At 42.7% G+C, this 15768-nt stretch overlaps 1 protein-coding gene across 3 annotated transcripts; it reads right to left on the bottom strand.

Moving 5' to 3' along the window:
* Window positions 1-243: 243 nt before the first annotated feature.
* ETV3 (ETS variant transcription factor 3) lies at window positions 244-11113 on the bottom strand. Of its 3 annotated transcripts, none has more exons than XM_054562960.1 (5): window positions 11036-11113; window positions 9130-9188; window positions 8333-8570; window positions 6999-7114; window positions 244-1447 (listed from the first exon to the last, which is right to left on the bottom strand). In XM_054562960.1, the coding sequence occupies exons 2-5, from the start codon at window positions 9173-9175 to the stop codon at window positions 312-314; spliced, it is 1536 nt and encodes a 511-aa protein (XP_054418935.1). In that variant the 5' UTR covers window positions 9176-9188; window positions 11036-11113; the 3' UTR covers window positions 244-311. The 3 variants fall into 3 exon arrangements, with proteins under 3 accessions (XP_054418935.1, XP_054418936.1, XP_054418937.1); XM_054562961.1 differs by having other exon boundaries at window positions 9130-9185; window positions 11036-11094; XM_054562962.1 differs by having other exon boundaries at window positions 920-1017.
* Between the last annotated feature and the right edge of the window lie 4655 nt (window positions 11114-15768).

The raw sequence follows: 15768 nt of genomic DNA, 5'->3' as shown, positions 1-15768 counted from the left end.
GGGACCAGTGTCTTGGCCCTTTGGGAGTTTGTCAGAAAGTATTAGCCTCAACAGGAAAGAGGCTCTTTCTCCTTCAGTTCATACCCTTCCTGTATCCTACTTAAGAGGAAAAAAAGTGTTTGTATCCCACCTAATTTACAACAGAAGATGCCCCATCCCATCCCCAAAACATAAAGTACAAGTCTATGCCCCTACAATGATCAAACCAGTCTAATTCCCGCCCTCCCTCCCCCCACCCTGAAATCTTGCTACATAAATATTGATACATGTATGTGATTATAGTATAAACAGCTCCCAATCCACTTCAAGTTCTAAGCATCAGCAGCTGCTGCTGCCAAGCCCCGTGGTCCAGACCCGTTCCAGAGGAACGTGCCATCCTTACTCAGCTCTCGGGCTTCAGGGTCGTCATTCCAGCGCCGCTTCAATCGAAGCTTGGGGGGCATCAGGGCATCTTCTTTCTTCTCAGGTGCACTGGGCTCTTTGCCAAGCCTGTCTTCACTGTCTACAGTCACCTCTAGGTGTTCTTCACTTGGGGTGCTAATGGGTACAGACGGCCAGATAGGTGGTGCTGCTGGGCGGGCAAAGATGGTACCTTTTTCTTCGTCTATGGTCCTGCTTGGCACAGTGCCCTCTTCTTGAGAGCTCTCCTCCTCTCGGGCTGTTTGTCTGAGATTCTCAGGATCCTTTTCAGAAGCTGGCTCTACCTTAATTCTTGGAGGGACAGGAGCCATGGCGGGAGCAGTGACAGGTGCTGACTCCTCATTGCTCTCTATCCTCTCCCGGTTCTTCCGCCCCACTGGTGGGGGCTGCAGTTTGATAGAAAACTGGGTTGACTCCTCAGGATGCATTTGGCACTGCAGCGGTGGAACCATGAGCCCTGGGTAACGGGGAAATGTCCGGGGACTAAGATGGTAGTTGAACACAGAACAGGCTTGAGAATGAAGGTAGTGTTTCATTTCCTCAGGGTTGAAGGAAAAGCAACTGCTGCTGGTGAAAGGGCTCAGGCCTGGTGATGGGCTATAGGAGAAGATAGTGGGAGTCAGGGAGAGGGCTGGTGAAATGGGGACATTAAGGACACCTCCTCGGCCAGGGATTGGAGAGACAGCGAAGGGACTGTGGGGGTCAGGGTAGATTCCTGGCCTAGTGAACAGAGGGAGCATGATGTCAGGCTTGCGTTTCTGATGGCCAATCCCTCCTCCACTGACAGCATTCCGGGAGGACATGAGATCCACACCCCGGCGCCAGTCGGTGGCTGAGCCATCCTCCAGCTCTGAAAGCTCCGCCTTTCTATCAGTGCCATTACTCAACTCCTGGCCAGAAGCAGTTAGGGAGCTAGCAGAGAACCGCCCTGGCTGCACATCACTAGTTGGAGAATGAGCGTCCAGAGATGGAAAATGGAAGCGGGAAGAGGCTGTTGGCACTGGTGGTGCACTCTGGGGAACCACACCTGTGATGGTGGAAAAGACAAAAGGCTACTTCAGAGGTCTGGTCATTCATTATCAGTACTTTTACTCACGCTAAATAAGTAGAAGACATTAGGAACAACAGGAAACCCTTGAGCTGGACTGAATCCCTTAGTTCCCTGTCTTCCCAGTAACTACTGCTCAACTTCTTCTCAATTTAGTTGCCCCTTTTCTGTAACCTCTTACCCACTTTGTCTTCACAGTATTCTTTGCTATCTGAAATTTGATTTACTTGTTTATCTATATTTTAAAACATAAATTAAATGAAGGCAGGGTTTCCTATTGTTCACAACTAGATTTCCAGCAGTTCAGGGCTTAACAGTGAGTAGGTGCTCAATAACTATTAGTTCAATGAATGAATGGGTACCAAGGCCTTCCCCTCTGCAACTGTAAATACTGTATATATCACCCGTTTTAGTGATCAGCTTTGCAAATAGTTTTTTTTAATTTTTGTAATTTTGCCCATTTCTATAAAACAAGTAAACAAACCAAACCAAACCAAAAAAAACCTCACAAAATTAAAAATGACATGCATGTAAAGCAATGCATTAAAAGACTAAAAATCCTGCCCTAGCTGGGTGGCTAAGTTGGTGGGGGTGTTGTTCCATACACCAAAAGGTTGTGACTTTGATTCCCCAGTCAGGGCATATGCGTAGGCTGCAGGTTTGATACTGTGTGGTATTGGAATACAAAAGATGCATTCCAATGTCACGTGTGGGAGGGAACCGTTCAATGTTTCCCTTTTTCTCCCTTTCCCCCTTTCTAAAATCAATAAAAATATCCTCAGGTGAGGATTAAAAACAATTAAAAACCCTCAAAGACCCTGCACCTAACATATATGGATACAAACAAGGCATATTTTAAAAATAAAAACAGATTAAAAAGAAAAAGGCTGACCCTGGCTGATGTGGCTCAGAGGATTAAGTACTGGCCTGCAAACCAAAAAGTCGCCAGTCTGACTCTCTCAGTCAGGGCACAGGCCTGGGTTGCGGGCCAGGTCCCCAGTAGGGGGAGCACGAGAAGCAACCACACGTTTATGTTTCTCTCCCTTCCTCTCTCTGAAAATAATAAAATCTTAAAAAAAAAAGGCTGTATTTTAAGTTCTCATGGTGTATCTTTTATCATTTATCGTATACAATCAATTCTTTACAGAAATTTAAATAATTTTCAATCTCTCCAATTCTATATTTCTCTAACAAATTTTATCTAATAATTGCCATTCCCATCTGCTTTCAATGCTTTTTAAACATTGAAAAGGCTGGGTGAATCCAGGAACCTACCACTCCCTTTTCCCAAGTCACTTGCTAAAATCTGAAGCTCTAAACTACCAACACCACGCTAAAAACATTAACTTCAGAGGCTCAGAAGTTCTCAACTCCCAAAAAGGCTCTTTTGATAAATAAAGCATAAGAACGGTGTGCCAGCTAAGGCCTCAGGGACCCTTCAGTTTCCTGGAAAAAATTAGTTTTCTATCACTGCTGATATCAGGAGGGCTCTTTACACTCTGAGGAGGAGATAAAGCAGAAGGAAAAAAGGGAAAATTGTTTTTTTTTTTTTTTTTTTTACAAAATCCAAATAAATGAAAGCATGGTGGTGATTCAGTAGGAGAAACAAAAAAAGTGCGTAAGATAGAGTGTGGTTAGGCATCACTCTCAATCAGCTGCCTTCTGCTATTTGTATAACAGAATCATCCTCAGATACGACTCTGGAGTCCACTGGTATGTTTAAGACTAGCTTTATAGAAACACATGACTGACTAACTCTGAGCCAGAGCAGCATTTCCCAAACTGATGCCTCACAGAAAATGCAGGACTTTTCCCGCTAAGGCCACTGATTTAATCTTACAATTGTGGGCGCTGGTGAGGGGCACAAAAAGATGACCTTATATGTAATTTGAGTTGAGTCAAGGTTTCCAGTGGCTAACATTCTATTCTTTTTTATTCTTTCAGATCTTGATTTTATATAAGAGCACATCTATTTAAAAGCAAAAAAAACCCACTTCTGTGTGTTCTGAAGGACTGAATGGCATTAAACATAATGTGCGAGGTGATCCTGTCTCCTAAACAATTATTTTTTGAACTGAAGGATATCTCAAGTCTTTACACAGGCTAAGATACTCTGTAAATCTGTAAGAAGGAAACAAATACATGGCATTTTTCAAATGCGTTTAGAGGGAGTGAAGACAGGTGAAACCTAGGAGCGATGCTGAAGCATTCTGGACCCCTCACATCTCACTGCAGCAGCCTTCCCTGCTCTCTACCCTCTATTATATATGTTGAAATAGCAAACCTAAGACTTTATTTGAAAAAGTAAGTTTGCTGCTTAAAAAAATGTTTGAATAACGCAGCTTTGGAAGAATATCACCTTAATGGAGTCACCATGAAGGCTGAGTAGTAAGGGTGGAAAATCTAGGTTTGAATTCTACCTTGTATCCTCATGCAAGTAACCAACTGGTGTTTAAGCCCCCTCTAGCAAAATAAAAATCATAAGGCCTCTGCCTAGATTCAAACCCTAGCTCTACCACTTACTAGTTGTGTGACTCTGGATAACCTACCTTTCTGTGGCTCAGTTTCTTTGCCTATAAAATGAGTAGTAACAGGACTAATTTCATGTTTCAAAAACTAAAAAGTTAATATTTATAAAGATCTTACAATACTATCAGTCCATAGCAAAATGCATGTATTTGTCAAAATAAGTGATCTATTAGATAATAATCATTGTTCAAAAATAAAAATTTTAAAAGTCATGTATCATTTAAATATGGATCACATATACATAACAGTATTAGATCAATGTTAAACTTCCTGGGCATTACAATGTTATTGTGGTTATGGAGGTCTATGCCCTTGTGCCTGGGCAATACATGCTGAAGTACACTGGGGTGAAGTGTCGTGATGTCTGCAACTTAATCTCTAAAGACCTAAATTATATATAAATAGAAAAGAATAAAGTGCAGCAACAATGCCAATGATCAGTGAATGATATGTGGGTGTTCCTGGTCTATTTTTTCCAACTTTTATATAAGTTTAAAGTTTCCCAAACAAAGGAATATATACACAACTTGGGGTGGAGAGGCATGGAGAGAGGTCTCAAGTCCATCCCGGAACTGGCATGCCCTGCTCCTACACTCTAACAGCTTATCACTTTTAGTAGTATTTTCTGTATCTTTCTTTTGTTTATTATGCAAGTAAATATTTAAAATACATTTTAACATGGTATTTACAGGATGCTTTTAATAATAAAAATGAGATATCGTATATAGAAGTATTTTCAACACCATTCAAATGTTAAGGACTCTACCCTAAACTGTTATAAGTGAGGAGGATTGCAGAAAAGGGAGAAGATTCACTTTACTCTTACTCTATGAACTTTTATATTATTGTATGTTACAACCAGTGTGTATTACCTTTTTAAAAAACACAAAGATTAAAACAGCCCAGCTGTATGAACTCACCATCTATACATGATCTCTCTAGAACTAAAGCCATACAGCCCTACTTCTTAGAGCGCTTATCACATTCTACATTCCAGTTGTATTAAACCTCACATGTCTTAGCCCTGCTAAACTGTAAGTTCCTTGAGAGAAAGAGTGTCCTCATAATCATCTTTTGTTTGTTTGCTTAGGGTTTAACACATTATATGTTGATCAAATGAATGAATCCCAACCTGGAGGAAGAATGGTTGATCTAGTAGAGCTAGATTACAGCAGTTTTTCAACAGGTGGGCATTCAGCCCACCCTGATCAATCTTTGACTTTGCTGTCATCCTTAATTTTATCATTTGTAAAATGATACTGAGACATATACTTTACCTGGCTAGCAGAGGTGAATGAAATGATTCACAAAACATAAACAAAAGTACCTTTGTTAAGTTCAGTAAGTGTTATATTTCCTTTTTCATAAAAAGTGAACTTGAAACAACATTTGGTCTATCTGGGTAAAAGTTCTCTATGAAGAAATGACTCCTTCCAAAGAACTAACTTAGAAGTTATCCGTATCCAGAAGTACACAACCAAGCAGTGTGCCTAAAGGAAATACATGCTGTTCTACTTTCTCTGTGACTTTTCTGATTAGGATCTTGAGCTAGGTTGATCAATGTTGGTTCCACTGCCTTCAAGCAGAATGGGTTGTACTAGGCTACTACTGTTAGGCCTCTAAACTAGAGTCTTGACAGGAGAGTTCAGATTTCCTTGCCTTGGAAAAGCGTATTATTCCCAGGGGCTGGGGGATGCCCCATTCCAGGCTGCCTAATAGCTGGAATTCTGGGTTTTTCAAAAGACACAAATGAGTGAAAGACAGGAACAGGACCACCGAAGCCTTTTTTGGGGGACTGGTATGAAAGGGTATGACCACAAACACATTTCTTCAAAATCAGTGGTATGCCTATCTAGAGTCCCAATTCCTCTAGGTGTATAAGGAAGGAACAAGAGTGAAAAATAGAGGAAACAGGATTCCAGTGGCTAGAACAGGTTTGATTTCCTTATGCCTCTCCCTCAGGCACAAGGAAAGAAAACAGGTTGTAATTAGAGAGATGCATTCCAATACTTTTTTTTTAATGTACGCCCCAGGGACAGGAGGGAGTGGCTACAGAATGAGAGATGGAAATGTAATGATAGCAGCATCAAGCTAAAACTGCCCTAACTTGTCGTATGTAGCAATTAGGTATCTGCAATGGATCTCTGCATTATATTCTCTCAGCCACACCCTTGTTCTAAACTTTCAGGTTGCTTCTGACTTTTCTATGAGATTGTAACACCGCAGAATCAGCATTAGATGTCTTTGCCTTAATATATAATGCCACAAAGACAGTATTGGTGGTTGGTCAGGAGCTGGTTAATACAATCTATTTTCTGGGGCAGGGGTATGATTTGCATCGACAAACACACACACTCTTCTAAGAGACTGCCTTCTGCTTCCAGAAAGGTAGACCTGAGACCTCCGTGAAGAGCTGTGATGACAATCTATCACCAGAGATCCTAGAGGGGAAAACGTGCTGCACTTAGAAGGTCAAGTAACCCTAGAGTCTTGTTCTGAGGAGCTGTTGGTACAGATCAAAGGCACTGCTATTCACTGCAAACATACAAACCTCCTCTTCTGTGATCAAGGATGCTGTGGTTTTGATGATATTCACTTGATAAGGAAGAGTTTGGTAGTTTCATAGAAAATCGGAAGTGTTTGTAGAAATAGGTTCTTGTCTATGAAAGAGCCACTGGGTAGGGCATTAAAACTCCGAGTATTAAATGTAAAGATCAAAACAAAGCTACAGAACATCATTCCTGAAGAGGACAGTATAATAATATCTAGGAGATTACAAATGATATGCAAAAAAGGGAACCAAACAAAAACCAAACACATTCATCTTGATGCTACAGAGCCTATCATTCTTGGTATGAGATGAATGGAGACACCTGAACAAGAACAGAGGCAATCCAAGAGGCTATATCATGTCAGTGCTTCTAAAAACTTCTTAAACACACCAGTCTTAGGCTTGGGTTTTTAGGATTCTTTTTCCCCACCAAGAGACTTTGCATCTTACCACTTGACCGAATGTTGATGAAGGGGTAGTTGGGTGTCACCAACTTGTTGAAGTTAAATTTATAAGTAAATCTTTTTCCTTTTGTTTTATGAAGGATCCTCTTGTTGTAATAGTATCTGTAAAAACAGGAATGCATGTCAATTTATCTTCTACCTACTGATACACTTAGGTAATCACTAAGAGCAACAATTTTTGCTCTAAGTATTCGTTGCAAATATCACTATCATTCTTTTGCAGATTTGCCCTCAGGTTAAGGCTGGGGGACCTAGGAGCTTACTTTTCTCATTCCATTTTCAATTCAACTAAATTCTGATCCTGAACACCTATCCTAGTCCCAACCATCTTTCTTTCCCATCTTTCTACAGTTTCAACCTTACAGTACATTTCCTTCCTCTTCCACTATATGTCACTATCTAGTTTCCAGTTTCTCTTTTCTGCCTTATCCAGGTGGCAGAGGGTGGGGTGGGGCAGCCGGCAGCAGACAAGTCTCTTGGGATACCTGATGTGGTTAGTCTGGAGGCCATAGAAGGAATGTGGAACTGTTTTATGGTGGCAGGTCAAACAATGGTATATCCTGACCTGGAAAACAGCGCTCAGCTTGGCCTGCTTCACTTTTAAAGGGTATGTGAGAGAATCCAGCAAAACTGCCACAAATTTACACTCAGAGTCACTAATAATGAAAAAAACTTCATTCAGGGAGTTTCAATGTACCCAGAACCTTCAGCCTCACATCTATTCATTAGCACAGGTTATAAACTCCCTTCTGGCTCCTTGAGGGCTAAGGGTTATAAAATATAAAGACTGACAAGTGGAAAACAGAACCTGAGAAAAAGTTATAGATCAACATATCAATACTAGATATGTTGGAACAACCTATGCACTGACAACTGAACTCACAGATAATGGTTCCTAAATTGCTAGGTCAGTACCATTCAGTGAGTCTTCCTCCTTTGTGTTTGCTTCACTCTTTTTCTAGCGTTTTCAAGGAGAACCTAAAGAAAAGAAATTCTAACAGATTTCTAACAAGGAAATCTAAATAACTTTTTGGATTATAAATGGGCTACAATCCATGTTTTACACACTCTCACCCACAACAGAGCATAACTGATGCTGTCTGTCAGAAGCCAGTGCCAACCATGATGGAATCCCCTCCTACATATAACCAAAGATACGCCTTTTCTCCTCCTGTGTCTCTACTACTCAGATTTAACAGCTCTTCTACTCCCACTTGAAAACTACACATGACTCAGTTAGACAGTACAGTCTCTTGTATCAAACTGCTGAGAATCCCTTCAATCTATTGACATCATGGATCTGGGGATCCTTTCTGTTACCTAAGGGCCCGGCTCAGCTTGTCATAATTCATCTGTGGTTTGCACTTCCTGCGGCCCCAGAGGCGAGCCACCTCATCTGGATCTTTGATGACAAACTCCCCGTACTCTCCCTGCTGCCAGGCAATGACGTGGCGGAACTCTTCCTTCTGCAGCAGCTCCAGGATGAAGTGCCAGAGCTGGATCTGCCGGGAGCCTGGTGATGATTCTGTTTTATAGGCCCATTCAGGAAACTGATACCCTTTAATGTGAAAAGGGCAAGATCAAAGTTTTCAGGAGCTAGGTACATACATTCCAGTACCCCCGACTTCACATTCCAATGCTCATTATCTCTAGAGTGCTGTGCAAACATGCCATAAACACCCATTTGGTCCGCTGGGGCCAACCACAACAGGGGAGAGAAAAGCACAGAGAAGTTACTTTCTCTTAGGGCAAACATCAAATCTGAAAAGAGTTGAGTAGCAAGCACCCAGGTGTCCTAATGTCGTACCCTTTTATACGTAACTAAATTTCACACCTACTTCCTACGAGGGCATGAAAGTTGAAAACCCCTTCCCATGCAGAGTTAGAACTGTGTTTCTAACAGGGAAGAGATTATAAAGCTTGGGATAAAAGTGTGGTGACCAGACATGTTAGATATACATACATAGGAACCAAGCCTGCAACTGTCCTAGCAATATCCACTCAGTCAAGAGGCTGTCAGTCATGGTCTGGCATTTGTGAATAGAGCCCAAGTGGAGAGAGAAAAGAACCATGGAGGGACACTCCAAGTACATCAGAGATGATTCACTTCTGCTCACCTCCACCTCCTTCTGGCTTTTCGACGATGCTACAGCCTGCTTTCATTTTCACCCTCCTGCTGAGAGATACAAGCCACATCAATTACTTAAAGGTGTTATTATTTATTATCTTCTCAAGGTTTTCTGACACAGCCTTTCCCCAAACTTCCTTTTCCTCCTTATGTAACCCTCTTTCTTTCAAACATGTCACCTCCAAACTGCTAATCCTCAAGTCATCAAATGATGGTCCTCAGGTCATCAGCTTCAGAGGCCATAATTATCTTTCACCTGACTTTAAACCACAAAAGGTAAACACTGTCATTAATATTTGCTTTCTTTCTCCTGATCAGGCCTTTGGAAGGTACAGGTACTGTTAAATGGGTCCAAAGAGGCAGCCCAAACAAGTCAGTTTGTCTTTTATTACTAGACAGGCCCAGATGCCAAGACATACACGCTCGAGTTCACCCAGATGTACCAGTTTAAAGAACAGTGGGGAAAAAAAAAATCCAAATCCATCTGACTGCCACTTAAGAAACATCTGATTTTCATTTATTTTACTGAATTATGTGAGATGGGAGAAGGAAAATTCCCAGTCAGAAGCTGCCCCCTCCTCCATGAGAAATACCCTGGCATAGTGAAGTAAACACACCACATGTACAGTTACTCTATACAAAAAACACATACATTACTAAAATTTTTTTGAGAAAAAAATGCATATTTTCTCCTTTTAATAGAAAGAGAAAAAAAAGCAAGCATTTCTGAGAACCTTTGCCCAATAAGTGGAGGGAGTCTTGGCGTGATCTGAATTCACTCCATCTAGATTTATAGTTCCTCAATAAATTCCCTGTTCCTAGCAGCGAGCAGCTCCGTATCGGTCAATCCTGGAGCAAAAAGAAGGGAAGGGTGAAACTGCCAGAGGGAGATGTGGGCAGGAGAGGGCAGATCTCCCTCACTGTTCCTCAGGGTGGATGACAGGCCCTCAGCACCCACATTAGTGGGAGAACGTAAGTGCCTCAGTGGCCTCAGTAGGGTGGAGTGGGGACAAATTCCCAATCTTGGAAACTTCATCTAACGTCGGATATCTCCAGATCCTTTAGATTTTTCTTTTTCATCACCCACATTAAGAAAGCTAGCAAGTTTTAGTCTGTAAGACTACAAGAGAATGAGGGTGAGATAAATACTCCGAAGGAAGAAAACAAAATCAGACACACAGTCACATACAGAAGATCCACAATAACAAGGCCCAGAGCTGAGGTAGAAGCTTCCTCTCCAGCTGCTCCCATCTCCGTGACAATAAGAGAGGAAAAACACTAATAACCCCACGGCTCCAGGAAGCTGCCCTGGACTCGTAACTCCTGGATGGCTCTGTCGGTTCACAGGGCCTTTATCCTGCCACAGGAATGGTCTTCAATCACTAAGTCTTGGGTTCAAACCCGCTGCAACAATAACTTGACCAGGAAGCTCTCTCTTGACACCACAGCTCCCGATTAATCCCCATAAAGGTCCACCTCCCAGGAACCTAGAGGAGCGTCTGCATGCGTTTCACAAATTCACTCCGAGGACATTGTCCAAGTAGGGCCACTCATCCCAACTCTGCAACTTCCACCAAGGCCCCTCGCCCTTCCTCAGATCCCGACCACCGCTCGAAGAGTGTAGCACGCAGAGTCTGGCGCTGCGGCTCCCGGGCTAGGCCCCCAAGCCTCTTTTCCACTTGCTTCTGGCAGGATCTCCCTGGCCCTGAGGCACGGCTGCTGCCTTGGGTTCCCGTCGACCCCCAGACACCGGGGCCCCCTCCCTCCCCCGGCGCCGGGTGAGGGCAGCTAGGTTGGAACGTGGCCCAATGGGCGTCCCTGACTCCAGGGACGCCGTCTCAGTCGAGATTCAGGAGGTCCCTCCGGAGGGGCTCGGAGACGAGGCCAGCACTCACCTCTCCCCAGCACGGTCCCTCTTCGGTCCGGTCTCCTCCGCGGCGTCTCCGGCTCCTCCTCATCCACCCCAACAGGAAGTGACCTCCTCGGCTGCTGTCGTCACTTCCATCCTCTGCCGAAAGGGCGGGGAGGAGGCGGTGCCCGCCCCCACCCCAGTCCCCCCCGCCCCCCCCCCGCCCGCGGGTCTCCCAGCCTCGTCTCCCTTCCCTTTAGCTGTCCGGAGACAGCGATTTCCGCCCGCACCCCGCCCCTGCTGTTCCTCCAGCCCGACAGCGTGCGCAGCCGCCCTGGAGCGGCGCGTGCGTCACGCTGCGGGGGCACGTTACGCTCGTTCACGGTGGGCGGCTCTACCCAGTAGCAACCCCACACAGTCGAGGGCCTGAGTGCAAGGTGGTGTCCGGGGTGCTGGGCCGGTGCGCGCGTTTGCGCCAGCCCCGCGCAGTCGAGGCTAGGCCCCTGGAGCCCCACTGGTCTTGCGGTAGGGGTTGTCCCACAGCCGCTTGTAAAGTCTGAGGTGCCGGGATAAAGCCAGCTCCAGACCGCTGCCACCTGCCAGAGAGGAGAATCCGCACAATGGGCAAAGGACTCCAGACTTCAGAGGGAGTTCTCTAGCCCCTGAGAAAGGGCCCTTTGATATGCTGAAAAAAGAAGCTGTGAAACTTTCTCTCGAGTGCATTGCTTAGGCATTTGCTCCCATATAGGAAATGTAGCTGGTCCCCCCCACCGCTTATCCCCTTCCCTCTGCATTGTTTTAAGTTGTCCACATCTAAGCACCTTGGAAGTTTTTCAATTACATCTCCTCTTTCTTTTCCCTCTGCCTTTTGTTCCTGCTCAAGCAATACCAAGTAACTTGTCCAAAGCATTTTTGTTCTTCCTGTCGGGCTCAATGGTAAACGCTCTTAAGCAGTTCAGTTTTACCTCCATCCCCAGCCCGCTGTGGCTGAGTGGATCTAGGCCCGGTTTCACTCCAGAGGCAGGAAAAGGAGAAGTGAGGATCAGTAAAGATTAAATAAGAGTAAAGAATGAAAGTGTGGTGGAACTGAAGAAGAGAGATGAAACTGAAGGAAAATTGAACAATTTGGGTTAAAGCAGTAAACTTTGTCTTGTACCCTTCTAATAACACTTTTACATCCCAAATGCCACCAGGAACATGGAAACATCACCACGAGTATTAGAAAAGTTTCAGTTTTTGATTTATTCCTTGACATTCCCTAGCTGGTGATAAATTAACTAGCCTTTTGGGCCCTTTGGGCTCAAAGTTGCCTTTCTTATTTAAAAAGAAGGGATAATAGCATTGGCAATGTAAGGTCTTTCTAGTTAGAAAATCCTACTACGTGGGTGAATAAAATGACCAAAATTTTAGCTCCTTAGGACTACCAATGTCTGCAACTCCAGCACGAGCTCTTTAAGCGCCTATCCTTCGTATGTTGTGCACACTACCTAGAACAATGTTATATGTGAATGGCAAATGTTTGAATGTTTTTAAAATATTGGGATATAGCTAAGTGATGTTAACTGTAGTCAGGTCCTACTGCTTTCATCTACTAGGTGTGTGACTTTGGTAAACTTACCTAACCTCTCTGTGTCAACTTCTCATATGGATGAACATAATACCTATAGTATAGGCTCGTGGTTGTATGAAATGTGTTAATACACATAGAGTGGTTAGAACAGAGAATGACATGAATATGACAAATGAACAAATGTTGGCAAAAATAATAATAATCATTACATTAAAAATCCTCAAATTCTCATACCACCCATTCAAATCTTAGTAATTGTGTCAACTCAACGAGGGTGATGAGGAAAGAGCAGCTTCTTCTGAAAGTCTGAAATTACTAGCTTTTGCCTCATGGCTCAAACTATCATGGTTAGAGCCAGGACTTAATGACCAAAGACCCTGTCTTTTACAAAGGGCCAGAAACCAGTGTATATGGGCTTTTTCTGCATATTCTTATTCACCGCAGTCTCCCAGTGGTTCTCTGCTGCTGCTTTTCTAATTAGAGTCATAAAGGATGACTTGAGTAAACACAACAAAGATAAACAGGTCTCTCTACCTGGCTGCAGTCTGAATTGAAATACTGAGAAATGTTTACATGTCAGAAGAGCTCAACATAGTTTTTACATTAAGAATCTAATCAACAGGTGAATTTAGGTTTGACAAAGCAAACTGGAAATTCTCTCAAAATTAGTGAGTCCAGATAAATGTGTTTTGCACTGGGAACTTCTTCTGTGAGGGTAGAACCTGGGGAGATTTGGGTAGGTAAGGACATCTTACCAGCGTACCCAAGGTCCCTCTCCATTGTCTTTTTTACCATAGTGCTGCTGCCTACTTCATCTCATGCAGGTAGGCTTCCACAAAGTGGAAATTCTTCTTGTTCCTGAAATACGGAGAGCATACACTTTCTGAAAGTGAGGGGGTGGAACACACTTAGGCATGGTCTAGGAGTCAAGACAGGTTGTAATCTCTCTTGAATTTCCACTTGCTCAAAGCCTTCTTTGTCCACTGACACTGCCCTCTGCCCTACTTCCCACCCATCTTTATAATTGTTCCATATACCTAGGATAAGTTTCTGTTCTAAATCTCACACTCCCAACTTGGCTCTTATGCAACATGGTACTCCATTGCTTCTGAAATTAAAAAAAGAGAAAAGAACGAAGATCTAAAATTAATTTTTCTTCAAAAACCCTTTCTGGATTGGGTTTCTGTGTGTGTGTGTGTGTGTGTGTGTGTGTGTGTTACTTCCCTGGCTCACTCTTTAATGCTCCTCTTTTCATATATGCACTTACATTCTCCACATTCCAAACTTACCTAGCCATATACAGTGGTGGGCAAAAGTAGGTTTACACTTGTGAGTACATGAAACACAATTTATTCTTAGTATTATTATTCATTAATTTGTAATTTTTCATGTAAACAACTGTAAACCTACTTTTGCCCACCCATGTATACACTATAAATGCCTTCCTCTCTACTATTGTAGTATATTACAGAGGTAGATTTACTGTAGCATATACTATATGTGTGTCATATACATATTTGTTCTTCTTAGTGTGTTTTTGTCTTAGATTGTAGGCCCTCAGAGCTTAGAGCCGCAGTCTATAGAGCCATGCAGTGGCCAGTGCATTTCTGTGCCATCATTTGAAATGCCTAATGATGATAATTTCCTTTTCTGTGGCTTATGAGCTGATGTGCTACTGGCACTGGCTTCTTCCCACCTCCCTCAGTCTCCTCTAAGTCTCTCAATAAAAAATGAGTAGCTTTTCCCCCCCAAACTGTGTTTCATTGAACTTGGATTCAGAAGACCTGAGTTTCAGTCCTGCTTCTGATCTTTGCCATATGTTCTCTGACAAGCTGCTACATGTCTCTGAGTTCTGATGACCTCATCTTCATCTGTGAAAAGGGGACACCATTGATGTCCTTGATGAGGATACAGTGTTAAAAGTATCTAAAGAGTGATTGTAAAGTATGAAACCCTTTACCTAGGTGAAGTATCATGATTACTCTGGCTATCACCCCAGACCCCACACTGTATTTGGTATCAAGAACTCAAACTTTACAGCAGTTATCACCTACTTTCACAAACTTTGAGTGGATTTAATGTTTCAAACTTGGGTAGTAATCTAATAGAAAAAAATTTTGCCTTGAGAATTAGGGCTCTTGAGTTTCTCATCTAGGCACTTTTTTTATAAGGCCTACCAAGAGGAAACACATTTCAATTATTCCATGCCTCTGTTTCTCCATTCATAAATTGACTATTCCAGAAAGAAAATTATTGTAACATTAAAACATTATTTATATTGATAAAGTCAAAGACTGAAGAGTGTATTCAAAATTGACTTATTTCTATACTTTGTAATTCAATTTTCCCTAAAGTGAAGGTAAATTATTATAAAAGAATAAACTTTACTAAATATTAATTGTATTTTACCACATTGGACTCAAGTAGCTCATAAGATTTTGTGTTTTGGTTTATTTTTCCCATCAACTTAAGGTTCTCGTGAGGGTAAAGGAGTTAATGTCAGTAACATGACTGGGGATCCCCAGATTAAAGGTTAAGTGAGTCCAAAGCAGAAGTAACTTTGTCCAAAGTCACAACTCAACCAGATGGAGCACAGAGCCTGGCTGTTTACTCAGCAGTGACTTGGGGATTCAAGGACTCTCCCTGATTCCACATCCATTACAGTCCACAAATACCCCTTCCTCTCATTTCCCTTTTTTAGGTCTTGGTTCCCCCATCTCAAATCGACACAGTGGAGAGGGTAGTTAGAGATCATGAGGGAACAGCATGGGACAGTATTTATTTACATGAGGAAATGGCCACTTAAGCTTTGCCCTCCCCCGCCCCGCCACCTCCTTTTTTTCCTGGCAGCTTAGGAGCTGGGTTCCCCTAACCAAATGTTTGATTGACAGAAGGCTCACTTCTTCCAAGAAGCTTGCTGAAGTTAATTGGAGCAGAGGGCTAGCTTCTTTTAGCCTATCCAGGATGTATTCTTCAAGGCCCTGTATTTGTTCCCTACTCTTAGAAGACTTGAAACCTTGACCTGTTTGCCACATAAACTTTTTGCTGTCCTTTGTATTTATTCACTGTTCATATCTGGCTTTCACTGTATTCTCTTTGTGACTATTTACATAATTTGTAATCCTAAGAGGACAGAGACTGTCTATCTAATTCTAATTATATAATAGTCAATAAAAATGATAATCACTGTACTAGAGATTTGATGATCA

This window comes from Pteronotus mesoamericanus, unplaced genomic scaffold (genome assembly GCF_021234165.1).
Source record: "Pteronotus mesoamericanus isolate MK-2021 breed Mesoamerican mustached bat unplaced genomic scaffold, CSHL_Meso_final scaffold_705, whole genome shotgun sequence".
In the NCBI taxonomy this organism is placed as follows: domain Eukaryota; kingdom Metazoa; phylum Chordata; class Mammalia; order Chiroptera; family Mormoopidae; genus Pteronotus; species Pteronotus mesoamericanus.
Note: the sequence above shows the minus strand (reverse complement) of the source record. Positions and strands in the feature narration are given on the sequence as shown.